General features: G+C 49.3%; 4 protein-coding genes across 4 annotated transcripts; 2 read left to right on the top strand and 2 right to left on the bottom strand.

The window, feature by feature from the left end:
• Nucleotides 1-568: 568 nt before the first annotated feature.
• On the bottom strand, nucleotides 569-5063 carry BO83DRAFT_457630 (ABC transporter ATP-binding protein). The gene is made up of 2 exons (XM_025537105.1): nucleotides 4977-5063; nucleotides 569-4899 (listed from the first exon to the last, which is right to left on the bottom strand). The coding sequence occupies exons 1-2, from the start codon at nucleotides 5034-5036 to the stop codon at nucleotides 880-882; spliced, it is 4080 nt and encodes a 1359-aa protein (XP_025391683.1). The 5' UTR covers nucleotides 5037-5063; the 3' UTR covers nucleotides 569-879.
• A 3005-nt stretch (nucleotides 5064-8068) lies between these two features.
• BO83DRAFT_173091 (uncharacterized protein) lies at nucleotides 8069-8698 on the top strand. The gene has a single exon (XM_025526414.1). The coding sequence runs from the start codon at nucleotides 8226-8228 to the stop codon at nucleotides 8559-8561; it is 336 nt and encodes a 111-aa protein (XP_025391682.1). The 5' UTR covers nucleotides 8069-8225; the 3' UTR covers nucleotides 8562-8698.
• BO83DRAFT_385663 (uncharacterized protein) lies at nucleotides 8690-9504 on the top strand (the record flags this gene model as incomplete). The annotated part of the gene is made up of 4 exons (XM_025532628.1): nucleotides 8690-8773; nucleotides 8824-8916; nucleotides 9165-9248; nucleotides 9349-9504. The coding sequence occupies 4 exons, from the start codon at nucleotides 8690-8692 to the stop codon at nucleotides 9502-9504; spliced, it is 417 nt and encodes a 138-aa protein (XP_025391681.1).
• Nucleotides 9505-10523: 1019 nt separating this feature from the next.
• Nucleotides 10524-14249, bottom strand: BO83DRAFT_385662 (uncharacterized protein; the record flags this gene model as incomplete). Its single annotated transcript, XM_025532627.1, has 4 exons — nucleotides 10524-12111; nucleotides 12174-13403; nucleotides 13454-13572; nucleotides 13626-14249. The coding sequence occupies 4 exons, from the start codon at nucleotides 14247-14249 to the stop codon at nucleotides 10524-10526; spliced, it is 3561 nt and encodes a 1186-aa protein (XP_025391680.1).
• Between the last annotated feature and the right edge of the window lie 454 nt (nucleotides 14250-14703).

Genomic DNA, 14703 nt, shown 5'->3' with positions numbered 1-14703 from the left:
ACGGAAACCAGAGGAAGGAAGAATGAGAGCCAGTCAACAGGGCAGATAATCGAGCAGGGGGAGGAAGAGGAGGGTGAAGTAGAGTAGAAGAGGTTGAGTGAGAGATCGAAGACGAAAGAGAGTTTGAGGCCGAAATGAAACACACCAAACGGGGAGTGTCGTTTCAGATAGACTCGCCGCGCGGAACCCCATCATCCTATCCTATTCTTACTTCCTTCTCCCGCCATGATATTAGCGAGGATGATTGTGGTCAGAGCTCTATTGTCTGGAACAATAACACTTTTTGGAGGGAAAGTGAATCACCCCCCCCCCATTCATTCCAACTGAATCCACTCGTTTTTATTATAACCTCCTTGGATGAGACACCCGCGATACGAGGCTTTCCGAATACGATACTGGGCACCTTCCCAATCTGGCAGAATCTGGGCTGTGTTTCCGCCGGTATCTGTAGTATTGATGGTATGGCTGATACGGAACCCGTCAGTTCTTAACGCCTCAGGCAGCCACCAACTCGGAAGTCCGAGCCAAAAGCCAGCAGATACTATACGTCCAGTAAATTAAAGCTTCTATGTACACTATCCAATCATTTCCAAAAACGCCCTTCAAACACAATAAGGACTTTAATGCCAATACCCGGGTGAGATTGCGCCAGTATCCCAAATCAATCAATGCTTTCATCAGATGCTGCTACCTATGTGAGCCGCGTGGAGAGAGGAGAATCCCATATCACAAAAGTGCAGTCAAGTCCCACCCTTCAAAAAAGACGGAAGGCTTGTCATAGATGACCCGGCACCATCATTCTAATTATGAAGGGGTGCTTTTGGTTCTTTTCGTGTGCTTTGTGGTACAGCGATGCCGTGTTTCAGTTGCCCATCTTCATTAGGTCTCCAGCGACTGGTGGATCACACTCGTTCGATACGTCTCACTACGCTGGATCAGCTCCTGATGGGTTCCTTGTTCCGCACAGCGGCCCTCCTCAATCAGATAGATCTGATCCGCTCGGTGGATCGTGTTCAGTCGATGCGCGATCGCGACAATCGTCGTGCGGCCCGCTAGCGTCGTCAGGGCTTCTTGGATCTTCTTCTCCGACTCCACATCCAGTGCGCTCGTCGACTCGTCCAGCAGCAGCAGCCGTGGCTTGCGCACCAGCGCGCGTGCAATTGACAGGCGCTGGCGCTGCCCGCCTGAGAATTGCTTGCCGTCGTGGCTGCACATCGTCTGGTACCCGTCCGGCAGGGCCATAATCACGTCGTGGATGTGCGCCATGCGACACGCCGTTTCGATCTCTTCTTGTGTCGGTTCATGGCCGGGGCAAGCACCCAGACCAATATTGAATGCGACCGTTCCTTCGAACAGAACATTCTCTTGCGGCACCAAGGCGATATCATCCCGGAACTCAGTGCCTAGCTGCCGAGTCACGTCTACCCCGTCGATGATCACCGACCCGGCTGCAGGACGGTAGAATCGCTCCAGCATGGCAAAGGTCGTCGATTTGCCCGATCCGCTAGGCCCGACCAGCGCACAAAACTGACCGGGCTTGATGTCCAGGGTAAGTCCTTGTAGAATTGGACGTTCAGGCCGATTTGGATACGTGAAATGCACCCCACGAAGCTGGGCGCCGATACCGTTGCCATTCGTCTGACGTACACCCCGACGGGGCTTCTCTGCGGCCTCCACATCCTGTGCGGCGGCTTTCTCCTCAAGCAGGTAGCTTGAGGGCTGCATGCTCTGCGTGGTACCCGGAGCCAGCTCCTCCTCCGCGGAGCGGGTAGTGAGCAGATCAACAATGTTAGACGACGCCAGACGGGCCTTGGAAATATCCGGCGCCAGAGCAAACATTTGACCACAAGACTGCGTACTGAATAGCAGGCAAGGCAGGACAATAAAGAATTGAGTTTGGGAGTAGAGCCCCGATGCCACCTGCTTCGATCCCCACCAATACGCGAGGGCATACACCAAGTTGCTGATGCTAAACGCCAATGCCAACCAGGCATTGCCATGTGCAATAGCTTTCATTGTGTCCCGGTATGGGCGGCGCAGGGCTCGGACGAACACTTCCTGAGATTGCTTCTCAAGGGAGAATGCTGCAACAGCACGAATGTTATCGACGGCCTCGACTGTGATGGCCGTGGCCTTGGCAAATGCCTTCTGATGCCGCTCAGTGAACTTGGCTTGAACGCGGAGCTTCATCATGCCTGCTATAAGTAGGACGGGTATGGTCGGAAACAAGACAATAGTGATTTTCCACGCGATAGCAAATGATATTACCAACCCTGCTACCAGGTTGACGGCTGTAGCAAGAAGGAGACCGATAGTCGATCCGGTGATCCCACTCAGAGAAGCAGCATCCCCAGTGATATAAGTGATCAAAGTTCCTGGAGTCCGGTCCTCCATACCATGCCATTGTATGGTCTGGCTCAGCAGCGATCGTAACGACAGCACCCGGAGCCGATACAGAATCTTATCCGCTGCCCAGCCAAAGGCGCAGCCGCCCACCACATTTGCCGTAAGCTCGACCAGGGCAAGGATGAAAAAGAGCAACCCATAAAGGTTGCCACTATCACTGATGGCATCAGAAGATCTGCATGGGCTCAGACTGCCAACGGTGTGGCCAAACACAATCGCCTCGGCCGAGTAGCTACCTCCAATGATGACGGACATACAGAGCCCGAGGCAAATCAACGGCAGGTTGGCCCGCACCAGAGAGAACGTGTACTTGATGGTGAACCAGCCCGAACGCTTCCTCTTCTTTTCTTTGCTCCCATCACCATCTGTGGAACCAGAAGGTACCTCACCGCACACCGTGTCTTCAGTGATGTCTGAACCCCCAATGCCTACTAAGGCTTCCTTTTCGTCTGTCGGCTGCACACTCTCGTGAAGACTGCTCGTGGTAATCATATCGTGAGGGCTCTTCAAATCTTCAACGCTCAATTTACCCAGGTTTTGCAACCGTACCATTTCTGCGTACACGCCGCCCTGCGCCACGAGCTCCGCGTGAGATCCTTCCTCTGCGACACGTCCAGTCTGTACGACCACAATCTTGTGTGCATTTTTGGCAGTAGCTAGTCGATGTGCAATCGAGACTGTGGTCACCGTTTCGGATACCTTGGCCAGTGCAGCCTGGATAAGTTGTTCGCTGGTGGAATCCAAGGCAGCCGTAGCCTCGTCGAGAATGAGTAAACACGGTTCTCGCACAAGAGCACGAGCAAGAGCAATTCGCTGCTTCTGGCCTCCACTAAGCTGATTTCCTGCTGTTCCCACATGGGTTGCGAACCCGTGAGGCAAAGCATCGATGAAGTTTAACGCATTAGCGCTGGCGGCAGCCTCCCTGACGAGTTCTACAATCTCGGCAACACAACTGTCGAAGCCGGTAAGAGCATCGTTCTCGGACATGCCTTCCCTGATCTTTACAGCAAGTTCCGAAAGGCTTTCATCGAGAATGAACGGGGCGAGCCGTTGGTGCTTCTCTGCGGATGAAGCCACCAGGCCGTACGCGATATTCTCCAGAATTGTTCGCTCCAACAGAGCGGGTTCTTGTTGAACGAAACCAATATTGCCTCGCAAATGTCGAACATTGAGATTTCGGAAACTCTTCCCTCCGATGGTCACATCGCCTGATGCAGGGTCATAGAACCGTTCTAGGAGGGAAACCACGGTTGACTTTCCACCACCAGAGGGTCCAACAATGGCGGTATGCTTCCTAGGTGGGATGACAAAACTCATTCCTCGGAGTACTGGAACGTCTGGTCGAGCCGGGTATGAAAAGTGAACTTCATTAAACTCAATGTTCTCCTCCCCGAAGGCAGTCATCTTTTCGCCGTCGTCTGCGGTCCCATCGATGGCAGAACGACGATTGATCAAGGCTAAAAGTCGCTCCGAGGCACCGGCTGCTGACGCAAAAACATGGATAAAGGGGGCGACCTGACTCAGAATGAAGGAAGCATCGATGAGAACGAAAATGACAGTGTATACAGCACCCACAGATATACCTGAGTTGTCGTGGGCAACGGAGTTCGAGATCATCTGGGAACCTTCCCAGAAAGCCAAGGCGTTGGCTGAGTATGCAACAAAGTACAAGAATCCAAGTTGTGTAGCATGCGTACCTGCCTTTTTGAGCGCATCCATTGATGATCTGGAGAGGTAAGTGGCAAACCGCTGCTCCAAGCGGTCGTTGGCATTGAAGGCATGAACCAAGGTCAGATGCGATAGACTGGACGAGGCAATTGACGTAGCGGCATTGATATTGGCTGTGATTCGGCTCGCATACTTTTTGATAAAGTGACCTCCAACAAGCGACATGAGGAGAAAGCAAGGCACCACTGATACCAGCATGCCAGCAATCTTTGGCGCCTTGATGAAAGCCACGATATAGGCGGTCACGAAGTAAGAAATGGTGGAGATCACCAGGCCCACCTTCTCCGAGGTCCCTATTTGTACTGTCTCGATGTCACTGACCAACCGGGATATCACATCGCCCGAAGGAAGTGACTCGATGAAGTTCATGTCCTGCCTAATGATACTTTCAAAGTATCGCCTGCGATAACGGCGCGCCAGACGTTCGCTCACCAAGCACCAACATGACGTATAGATATAGATGATGAAGAAGTTCGCTATGGTGATGTAAATCACATAAAGGACCTCGGTGCGTACACTGGAAGATAAAGTTGACGAAGCGTTGTCCGAGGTGGAACAAGTGGTCGAATTGAGGTTGTTGATCAGGTTACCAAATACAATTCCGAGCAGAGGAAAGGGGATCCCTCCAGCTATTCCGAATATCACGCCGCATACAACAAGGAATACGTCGAATATCGTGTAATCCAAAGAAAAAAGAAGGTGTACGTAAGCGAAGAACTGCTTCAGGTGTGCTTTGGTTGGGACTAGTCCATGGAGAGATCGCATCTAAATGCGAAAGAGAGGTTCACGCAAGTCAGTACCTGCTGCTCATCCCTCGAATGAGCGAATTGAACATGACATACCAAGCCATAGACACCATTGGAGTCTGCCCGCCCTTCAGACACTGGGTCTGGGTCTGCCATTGTAATTTATATGTGTACGCAGTCTCGGTGGGAAGCCGCAGGGCAAGGTTCGAACAGAAAAGTATGATTCCGGTTATATGACAGGCCCTGTCGCGACTTCAAATTGCAGTCGCAATGTGTCAACGAAAGAGGCGCACGGGAATCCAGGGCGCTGGTGCTCCAGAGTCCCTCAATTGGAAGGGGATGAGTCGGAATCCCCGCAAAATGATCGACCGGCAATGAGGCAAGAGTGAACCGATACACTCAGACAGACGCCCCCCAAAAAGCATTCCCGCCAATGTCGACGATATTCTATGTGAATGAATAGTTCACCAGATCTGGAGAAAGCGGAGGGAAGAAAAAGAAGGGGGTCGAGAGTTTAAAGAGAGAATGAGATCACCAAGGAAGAGAGAGAAAAGAAAAGAAAAGATAAAAAAGGAGCTAGCATAGTTCGTACAGAGCAGGAACACACTAAACTTCAAGACCCGAATTGCTCATCAGTATTGCTCCGGTTGCGGCCTTTTGAAGAGCTAAAGACTTGGGGCTGAGCTGCAGTTGACTCCATGGTGTGCTTGAGTCCAAAGGCCAGTCAGTGGAGGGGAAAGCCATGAGTAAGAGAAATCCGTTAACCCCCAAAGCATCCACCATCGGAAAAGAGGGTCCCGTTCCAGCTGGTGACTGAGCGGAGAAGATCAAACCTACGAAGGGAGAATTGTACCGAAGAAAGAGGTATGGATCGTCACTCGACAGGGAGAGAGGAGAGACGAGGCACCGGACAGTGACCCAGTAACGACCTGATTTTCGCCCAGTGGACGCATGTAAACTCAAACAAGTACGTACTAGTTAGTCCTGCAGACAATCGATCCCAATACGATGTAATGCGGGTATGAGGAATTGCAGCAAACACCGGACTGCCGTTGTAAAGTCCACGGCTTTCATTGAGAAACGGCGAGGAAGATCAATCATTGGATGCTTTTGTTCAAGACGCAGTGGAGCCAAAGTGGGAGGCCAGTTCGGCGGTTCCTGGGATCTGTGTAACACTAAGGGAAAGTACTAACCGAGGCTATACTAGTCTACGCTGGCTAGTCACCTAAAGCTTATGATCGTCTTTTAATCTAAAGAACCCACGAAAAAAGAAAATATATCGACTGGGATGTACCGAGGACGAGGGTACATTTCGAATTGTTCCGCAGCTAAACTGTCTCTTCCAACCACAACTACTACTCATAGCTGAAAGGGCAAGTGTTCATCTTCAATGGTTTATATAAAAAACAAAAGCACCAAGAAAAAAATATCAATAAATCAATTGTGTTAAAGGGTCTCTTGTGTGATATGCATGAATCAAACTCAACTGGAACTGAAAACGAGGCAACAAGCGCTAAGGATCTGGGCGTGGGACGTGGCTGGATGGATCGACATGTCGTCGAGCTCATCTGATAACTCTGTTGTTGAGGTTTGCTCCATTACCTGCAGACCCGCAGCCCAATCACCTGCCTATTCTGGTGCCGCCGCGGGAATTTTTTCTCATCTTCTGCCGTCTTCTTCCTTCTTCTCCTACCCTGCGGTGTACATCTTCATCTTCTCTCATGAACTCTCACATGAAACCTTCATAGGTCGGTCCCCCCGTATAACACCATTTTTGGGTTACTTCATAGGTCAAATCCACAAATGCAAATTGTGTATTGAATATCCACCCCCACCAGTATTATGACTCTTTCTGCCCCGCTCGGGCAGGCATGACCACTGCAAGTCTGCAATACTGTTGTGTTACGCGTTCAACGCAGACCTGAAACAAGACAGCATTCCGCTATAGCAGTCAAGTCCCGCGAACTCAATAACTATCATGTATCTATACCATAGCAATATAAGACTACAAGACACTACAATCCATTTGAATTGCACAAAACTCGCTACGCAGCGTTCCATGATTCTAGAATCAAGTAGCGTCCGTCCTATCCCAGAATAAGTAAAATACTAACCAGAACTTATCCACAATCCCACTTCTGATGGGGTTTGCCGATGGAGTAGTCCAAGTTATCAGATGGCGCGGCGTGTTCCTCCCATTTCTCACTTAAGTAACCCCCATCCATCGGGCACCACCAGTAATTTCCGCTCGTATCTCCTGACTATTTACTTTGCACACTGGTCAGTTTTCTTGTTTCTATTTCTGATTCTAGGGGGGCGGGAATATGACATAGTTCTATTCTGCTAGTGCGACTACGTACTCCGTAGTCAGCCTTGGTTCCAATTTCCTTTATCTAATCTGATCAATCAACAATTCCCCCCTGAGTCCGACTGGCAGTGTGCCCCTGCGGTTGGTGAATCTGATTAGATGCAGATCTGATTAGATAGTTCCTGCGTGCTTGACCCTCTAGGCATTCTCGCCCAGACGATCGACCAGAGTAATGTAAGGGACATGCAACAATCTGTGGTTTTGTTCAAGCATTCACTGTGATGTGTCGCCTAATCTGACGCGTAGCCGCGGATTCGCGTATCGTATTCTTACATCATATCCAACACGTCTCTACTACCGTGTTCACTTACCAACGATACGCACTTGCCCCAACGCGTGTGTAGTTGCTTCCTCTAGTAGAATCCGTCTTCGCCATTTCCTTCCCGATGAACCACTTACTACCCTGCTCATTTTATCTTCTCCCAGTCTATGCTTCTATCCATCTTACCCTTCTACATGTGGCATATACTATGGCTTGTTTGATGGCCACCAAGTGACTGGTGACTCAGTTGAGTGAATTGATCTTTCTTTTCTACTAGATTGAACTGCATGGCTAATGTTTGCAAATTCCTTCCTAGGTCGCTGGTGTGTTCCTATCATCTCCCTGGCGTGTTCTGGGGGCTTCACTCGGCACATTTGCCTGGGTACCCCTTCTCGCCTGATGGGACCCCCCACTTCCAGTGGGCGCCTACAGCCATTCTAGGCTGTATAGCTTGGGTCCCAGATACAACGGGAGGCGCTGCCGTCACTTTAACAAGTTTGCCTGCACACCGGCGTCCGCTCATGCCACACCGTGAGTCTCATGGAGACCTGCAAAGGCCTTGGTGAAACGCTTTGTGTCTTCTAAAGCATCACTTCCAGTGTGTTTCTCAACCACTTGAGTTGAGAAACAGGGTTGATGTGGCACATGAGCGAACGCCGGTTTGGCGGTAGCGCCTCCAACAAGATGAAGATAATTGTTTGGTCGTTTTCTAACAATGGCTTCCAGATTGCACTTTGATGTCAAGATGGGGACTGTAGAGCTGTCATTGTTTCTTTGCCTTCTGATTTTCCTTGGTATATTTCGTCTGTTTTTGCTTGGGCTGTTGTTTGTCTCTTTTTATGTCTTGGTTGAGAATCAACGCCATAAAGTGAAAGCCTTCTACGAGAAGATGGAGCCGAAGGCAGTAGAACTGCTAGATGTTCTAAGGAACATGAACTTGGCGATTGATGCCAAGGTCAGTCTCCTTAATTCGATGAAATCCGACATAAAGCAGAAAAATGTCCCGGGAAGCGATTGCACCGATCTGGAAACATTTAGCGCCCCGCGCTGAACAAACGCAAGTACGGGCCCTGGACATTGAAAGTGAAGAGAATAATCAAAAAACGCCTTCCAACAATGCTGTCTTCTAAACTTCATTCGACGTGGCAATGGGAAGCACCTGCATAGCTAGCATGTAAGATGGCTGAGCTTGGTTTACTTCTTGTTTTGTTTGCTTTCTGCATTTTGTTCGTCTTCCTCCTGATCAAAACCTATGCATCCAGTGTAAACGTTTGGTTTGCAAGAATGGAAACGAAGGCTAACCAAGTTGGTAGCAATCCAAGGTCATGACACCACATCTGCTTCGATCCGAATCAAAGGGGAAAGCGTTCGAGCAGAACAAGATCATGCTTGTTTCAAACCTTCCTGTGAGCACCTTTTTTCTTTCTTGCCATCCAAACTATCTCGCGCTTCTCTTTCTTCTTCATAGCATGTTTCTTCACATTCGCCCTGTTTCTGTACTCTGTTCCTCTTGCCCATTACTCTTCTAATCATGATGGAATGCAGGTTCGAAGTAACACTCAACTTTGCGAAGCTCGCTTTTGCCCTCGTGCCCTTTTTTCCCTTTGGGACACCTTTCCGTGCCACCAGTAGCTCTTGAAGAACTTGCTTTCAGCCACACTACAAACTTCTTCGAACCCTTACTTCTGTTTCCGATTCTGCGTCTGATTTTGCAATTTTAAGAAAGCCGTCGTCCAGGGTACGTTTTGACGTGACAGTGGGGACCTTGGACCTATCATTGTTTATCAGTCTACTTTATACTGGTTCTTTCGTTCTTTTGTTCTGTTTTGTGTTTATAGTCCTCTTCAAGTCAAGAGTATTTTGGAAGAAACTCAATTGTGGTTAGCTACAATAACAACCTTCCTACACTGTGGCATGCGTTGTATCATGAGCTACACAAGTTTGAGGCATTCGAAGCGTTCTGGGCTCGGGCTATATTTCTTGCTTTCAAATGATAACGCATCTGCATATCCAAGCCTGAATAAAACACCCATAAAAGACTGACTGCATCTGAAGCGATAAGAGACGTGTTGTCAATATCAACCAAATATATTAAAACTGACTAGGAATGCCAGCTCTGCACTTGCGACGGTAACATCAACACTGGTTTTAGACGGGATAGGATCCTGTCAATACATACTTCGCAAAACACGACGAAGAGGTGTCGTCAAGGCCGCTCACCATCCGGCAAAGAACTGAGATCCGAGCACTGCGGCCCACAACGCACATCCTTTATGGGTTTGTTCTTAGGGAGCCCTGGGGGGAGGGGGAACAAGCAAGCAATGTTTTCCAGAGTTGTTATCGGTTTGTGGGAGTCCGTAGAAACTTGGAAGACTTTGTGGATTGTTAAGTACAAGGGAGATGCTGTAGAGAAGGAGGGAAGAGAGGAGGGCTCGTTCTCCGGTGCGCCAGGAGGTATTTGAGGGGTAGATCAGACAATCCAATAATCAAGGAAAACATCACGACTGAAGCAAGGTGATATAGGAGCAAGACGCGGGGGGGGGGTGAAGAAAATTTGCAGGAAGCCTGAGGAGTTGTAGAGATATGAGCCGCGAGACGGTGCATATTTGGATGAAGGAACATGAACAGGCTTTTTAGAGACACGGGCAAGGTCTCCCCAATAGTTCCACTAGAAATGGGGCACTAGAAGCGGATGCATGGGGATAGATGTTGAAGACGCTGGGTTACGTCCAACACTGGTGGGATACTATGAAGACCTTGGGCTCAAGCCTCAAGGCGGAGTCATCTCCAAGAGAATCTGACGCTTAGTCTCATCCCTTGGGGAGATGAGTGCGCAACTCAGCATTTGCACAATGCACAATGATATCCACCAGAGATAGTAATATGATTCATTGAGTCCTATCAATAACGGATTGGTTCCTAACAATAACGGATTGCCTCTAACAATAACGATGCTGACAAGAATGATGCTAATAATAGCGATGCTAATAATACAACACAGGGTACGCCTCAGTCACAACTGCTCCATAGCAATGAAATATAGAAGTAAGTTCCGAGTGTTCTCAGAGACCTGACCAATGATTTTCCAAAATTTCTCATCATCGGCAGTCATTGTATGCAAGTGTACACACAGCTGAGTCACTTTTTGCCGGATGTTCGCTTGCTCTGATGTTATAAACTTGCTAGCAAGATCACCCAGCCTCTCCAGGACATCCATAGGGAAGCGAGCTGCACGAGAGGTCATCTGGCGCAGGATATCCGTAAGAATGTTGAACACCATAAGAATGGCACGGTCGTTAAGCGACGCTTCCTCCGCAGAGACAACGTCCACAACAGCCTTAACAATGTCCCCAAACTCTACCGCGCTCACCATTTCCTCCGCGGTCTCATTTAAAACGATCGCCATATAGCAAGTAGTGTCGTAGTTTTTCCTGGCTCTGATGATGGACTTGATTATACGGGATGCATATTCCCCCAACGACATCGTGGACCCACCATTGTCCACAAGTCGTTTCATGTGTCTGAATGTGTAACGCACTGTTATAAGCACCTGCGCTTTAGGGTCAAGCGGGCGCCCGAAGTATTGCTGCTTTTCGTCTGGTGCTCTCTCGAGTTCGCCCAAGAGGGCATCTAGGAGCTCGGAGTACTGTTCTTCGTCGTCAAAAAGCCTATCGTGAAATTCAACTAGCCCCTGCAACTTGTGGTACCCATGAATGTCCATACTCTTAGAGTGAATCCTGGGGATTCCCTTCTCAAGAGTCTGTCTCGCTTTCATTGGGTCCTTGGAGCGGGGACTAATGCTTCGACGTCTCTCCTCGAAGCGTTTTTGTGCTGCCTCGAACTTAGGACAGCGATGCGTCGCCGTGTCGTTACTCGGTCCGGTAGAGGGACGTGTGCGCGGCACATGTAACGAAGGAAGACGTGGCATAGATGTCTGTGGTGACCTATTGTCACGATGGTCTGGCTCATTTTTCGATAGTTCCTCTAGAGCATTGTTTTTCGGTGCATCGCGAGGAACTGACGGAGTGGTAGGTGGTTTTGTCTCTTTCGGGACAGAGTTTTCATTGCCCTTCGCAATAGGGGACGATGGTTTGGGCAAAGGGATCTCGCGCAGTCTCAGAGGGTCTGTCACTACGATAGGATGGTGTACAACAGTGGAAGTTATGCTGACATTCCGCTCTGCGGCTTCATCCGCAATTTCATCGTTCTTTTCCTTCGTGTCTTCGTAAATGACGACCTGATTTGTCGCCTTCTCTACAGGTTCCTTCTGATCTGGCGTGGCCGGGCGCGCCGGCTCAAGCCGTCGGCTCTTCCCCATGGGCCGCATGGGTGCGGAGGACAAAGATGAGACCTGAGGAGCCGACTCAGGCCGTGGGGTCATAGCAGTTTTGGGTGCAAGGTGTGCTTTCTTCTGCGCTGCGATCGCCTGTTTCAATGCACTTCTTCCCGGAATAACGTTGGTGCTGCTTGTAGGGGCTTTTTGAGATGTTGTGGAAGATTTCGAAGCCTGTCGGTCTGCAGTTTGCATGTTGCCAGCAGCCGGGTTAGCAGGATCTTTCTCCAATAGCGACCGTGACTTGGAGTCAAGGTCCGACATGATACTGTAGTCCGTTAGCCAATATATTCACCAAGGTCACAGAACAGCATGAAAGTGGAAACTCACAATTTGGCTTTCTGAGGCCAGACGCTGTGGTATATCCAGAAAGTCTTCCTCATTGCCTCACGAACACCAGGATTAGCATCACCAAGTCCTTTCTTCAGACTTCTCTCGATGAGCTCGGTTCCACCGCCGTGTTCAATGGAGGACTTGTGACCAGCCTGTTTATTGATGAGAGTGATGTACCATCCAGCTGAGAACAGACGCAACTGGACGTTTTTGTCTTGGGAAGCGGCGTAGACATGCTGGAGGATTCGAGGAGTGTAAGACACGTTTCCAATAACAATGTCAACGGTCAGATTCCCATTTTCGGCCGTTATTTTCTTCATACCGGCGCAGAGTTTGATGAGATTTTGCAGGATGATCTCCATCATCGGATCGATTCTAGGGCCACACTTTCGGGCGAGATCTTGAATGAGCAGACATCCGTTTGTTCCCATAGTAGTTCGTAGAGAGTTCACGACTTTGAAAATGCCATCCAAAATCGACTTGATAGCAGCGACAAAAGTCTGAGAGTATGCATGGGGCGCATTACCATGCGTAAGTCGGCGTAAAGTAATGACACTCTTTTCACGATGCACCCAGTTATCTTCGGACTCACGTCCTTCGAAATATGGTGTCATTAGACGCACGAATTCATCAATTTCCCGAGCGGATGAAACAATGATTGGTTCCACATCGGAAGGAGTAGGCTCTACTGGCCGTGTGCCGAACTGACTAGCCGGTCTGATGAGACTGTCTTGAGTGACGGTGTCGACGCGAGAGGCCGGTCTCTGATCATTTCGCAAAATTGGTTTCTGGTCAGCACGCGAGGCTGGTCTCTGGTCAATTCGCAAGGTTGATTTCTGGTCAGCACGCGAGGCTGGTCTCTGGTCAACACGCGAGGCCGGTCTCTGCTCAATACGTGAGGCCGTTTTCTGCTCAACACGCGAGACTGCTTTCTGCTCAACACGCGAGATCGGTCCTTGTTCAATTCGCAAGGTCGGTCTCTGATCAACACGTGAGGCTGGTCTCTGGTCAACACGCGAGGCCGGTCTCTGATCAACACGTGAGGCTGGTCTCTGATCAACACGTGAGACCGGTCTCTGGTCAATACGCGAGGCCGGTCGTGAAAGATGATCAGATTCATCAGATTCAAGGCCAAGATTCGTCAGAATGATGCTGACAATAGACTTTCTGATATTGAGTTCACTCAGTTGCTTTTTAAGATCTGCCTTCGCATGTGCGGGTGCATTTCTAAGTCAGGTTAGCGGCAGAGGCTCAAAGAGAAGACCCACGAAACTTACTGGAACAGCTCGATAATGGTTGCCTTGGCTGTATCTCTGACAGCACTATCGGCGTCCTCGAGACATGCCACAAGACTAGGGACATACGGACGGAAGAGCAAGCCATATTGCTTAGCCATCTGCCAGCGGAGTTCGGTCAGCTTTGCTCAGGATCAATAGGAGTGAGACTTACGTTTGCTAGCCAGATCATGCTCATTTCCCTAGCTCTGTTGTTTTTTCCGATAAGGGCCGTTCCCAGCACATGTTGTTCAACTTCATGGCTAGCTGCCGGCCAAAAGTCAGTGAACGCTTGGGCCGCCTGTGCTCTGACTCGCTCCTTATGATCGCCCAAGCGTTCCAAGAGCAACGGGTAAATGTTGCGAGCCTGTGAAGCAACTATACTATGCTGTTCCTGAATGAACAGTCGTTTCAAGAAGTGACCCATGGTGGAGAAACCAGCAGAGAGAAGTGTCGAGTGGGGAGAGGAAATTGACTGACGCAACGCATCAAAGATCGGTGCAATGGCGTTTTCCGGCACATTCTTCTGCTTGATATCGGATTTCATGGAATTCAGAAGACTGACCTTGGCATCTATGGCCAGGTTCAGATTCTTCAATGATGCTAATAACTCAGTAGCTTTTGATTCCATTTTTGCGAACCAGTTTTTCACACTGGAAGCATATGCTTCGATTAGAAGGAAAACAGACAGAAAGCAAAAAGCAAACAAGATCAACCAATAAACACCGAACAACGCAAGAAAGACGAGCACAAAGCTCAGCTCAGCCGTGCCGAGGGTAACTTCAAACCTGAACTTCATCGTTAGAATCAGTACTCAAAGTGACAAAAGACAGCTCAGAAGAATGGTAAACAGAACAACAGAACAGAACAAAAACAATTTTTTTGGTGATTGATTCTTCGTTTTCTTTCTGACAACAGAACAGAACAACAAAACAATTTTTTGGTGTTTTTTAGGTACTTTGTAAGTTTTTTGACAAGGAAGAGGCAACAGGAGCAAGCAAGAAGTAACAGGAGCAAGCAAGTATGTTATTGGAGAGTGGTGTGTGGTTACGATTATGCGGTATATGAGAGGGTAGTAGAGAAAGAAGAAGAGAAGAGAAGAGGGGGGAGATCGGGGGGAGTCCATAAACCAACAACAACATGATGGCGCTGAGGAAAGTGCACATACCTGCTATATTGGGTAGTCGCGATGAGAAGGATGACGGAGAAGGCGAATGGGGGAGGCAGGCAGGGAGGGAGGGAGGGAGTTGTTA

Source organism: Aspergillus eucalypticola (genome assembly GCF_003184535.1).
Source record: "Aspergillus eucalypticola CBS 122712 chromosome Unknown BO83scaffold_4, whole genome shotgun sequence".
Lineage (NCBI taxonomy): Eukaryota > Fungi > Ascomycota > Eurotiomycetes > Eurotiales > Aspergillaceae > Aspergillus > Aspergillus eucalypticola.
The sequence above is the reverse complement of the archived record's forward strand: the minus strand, read 5'-3'. Positions and strand labels throughout refer to the sequence as shown.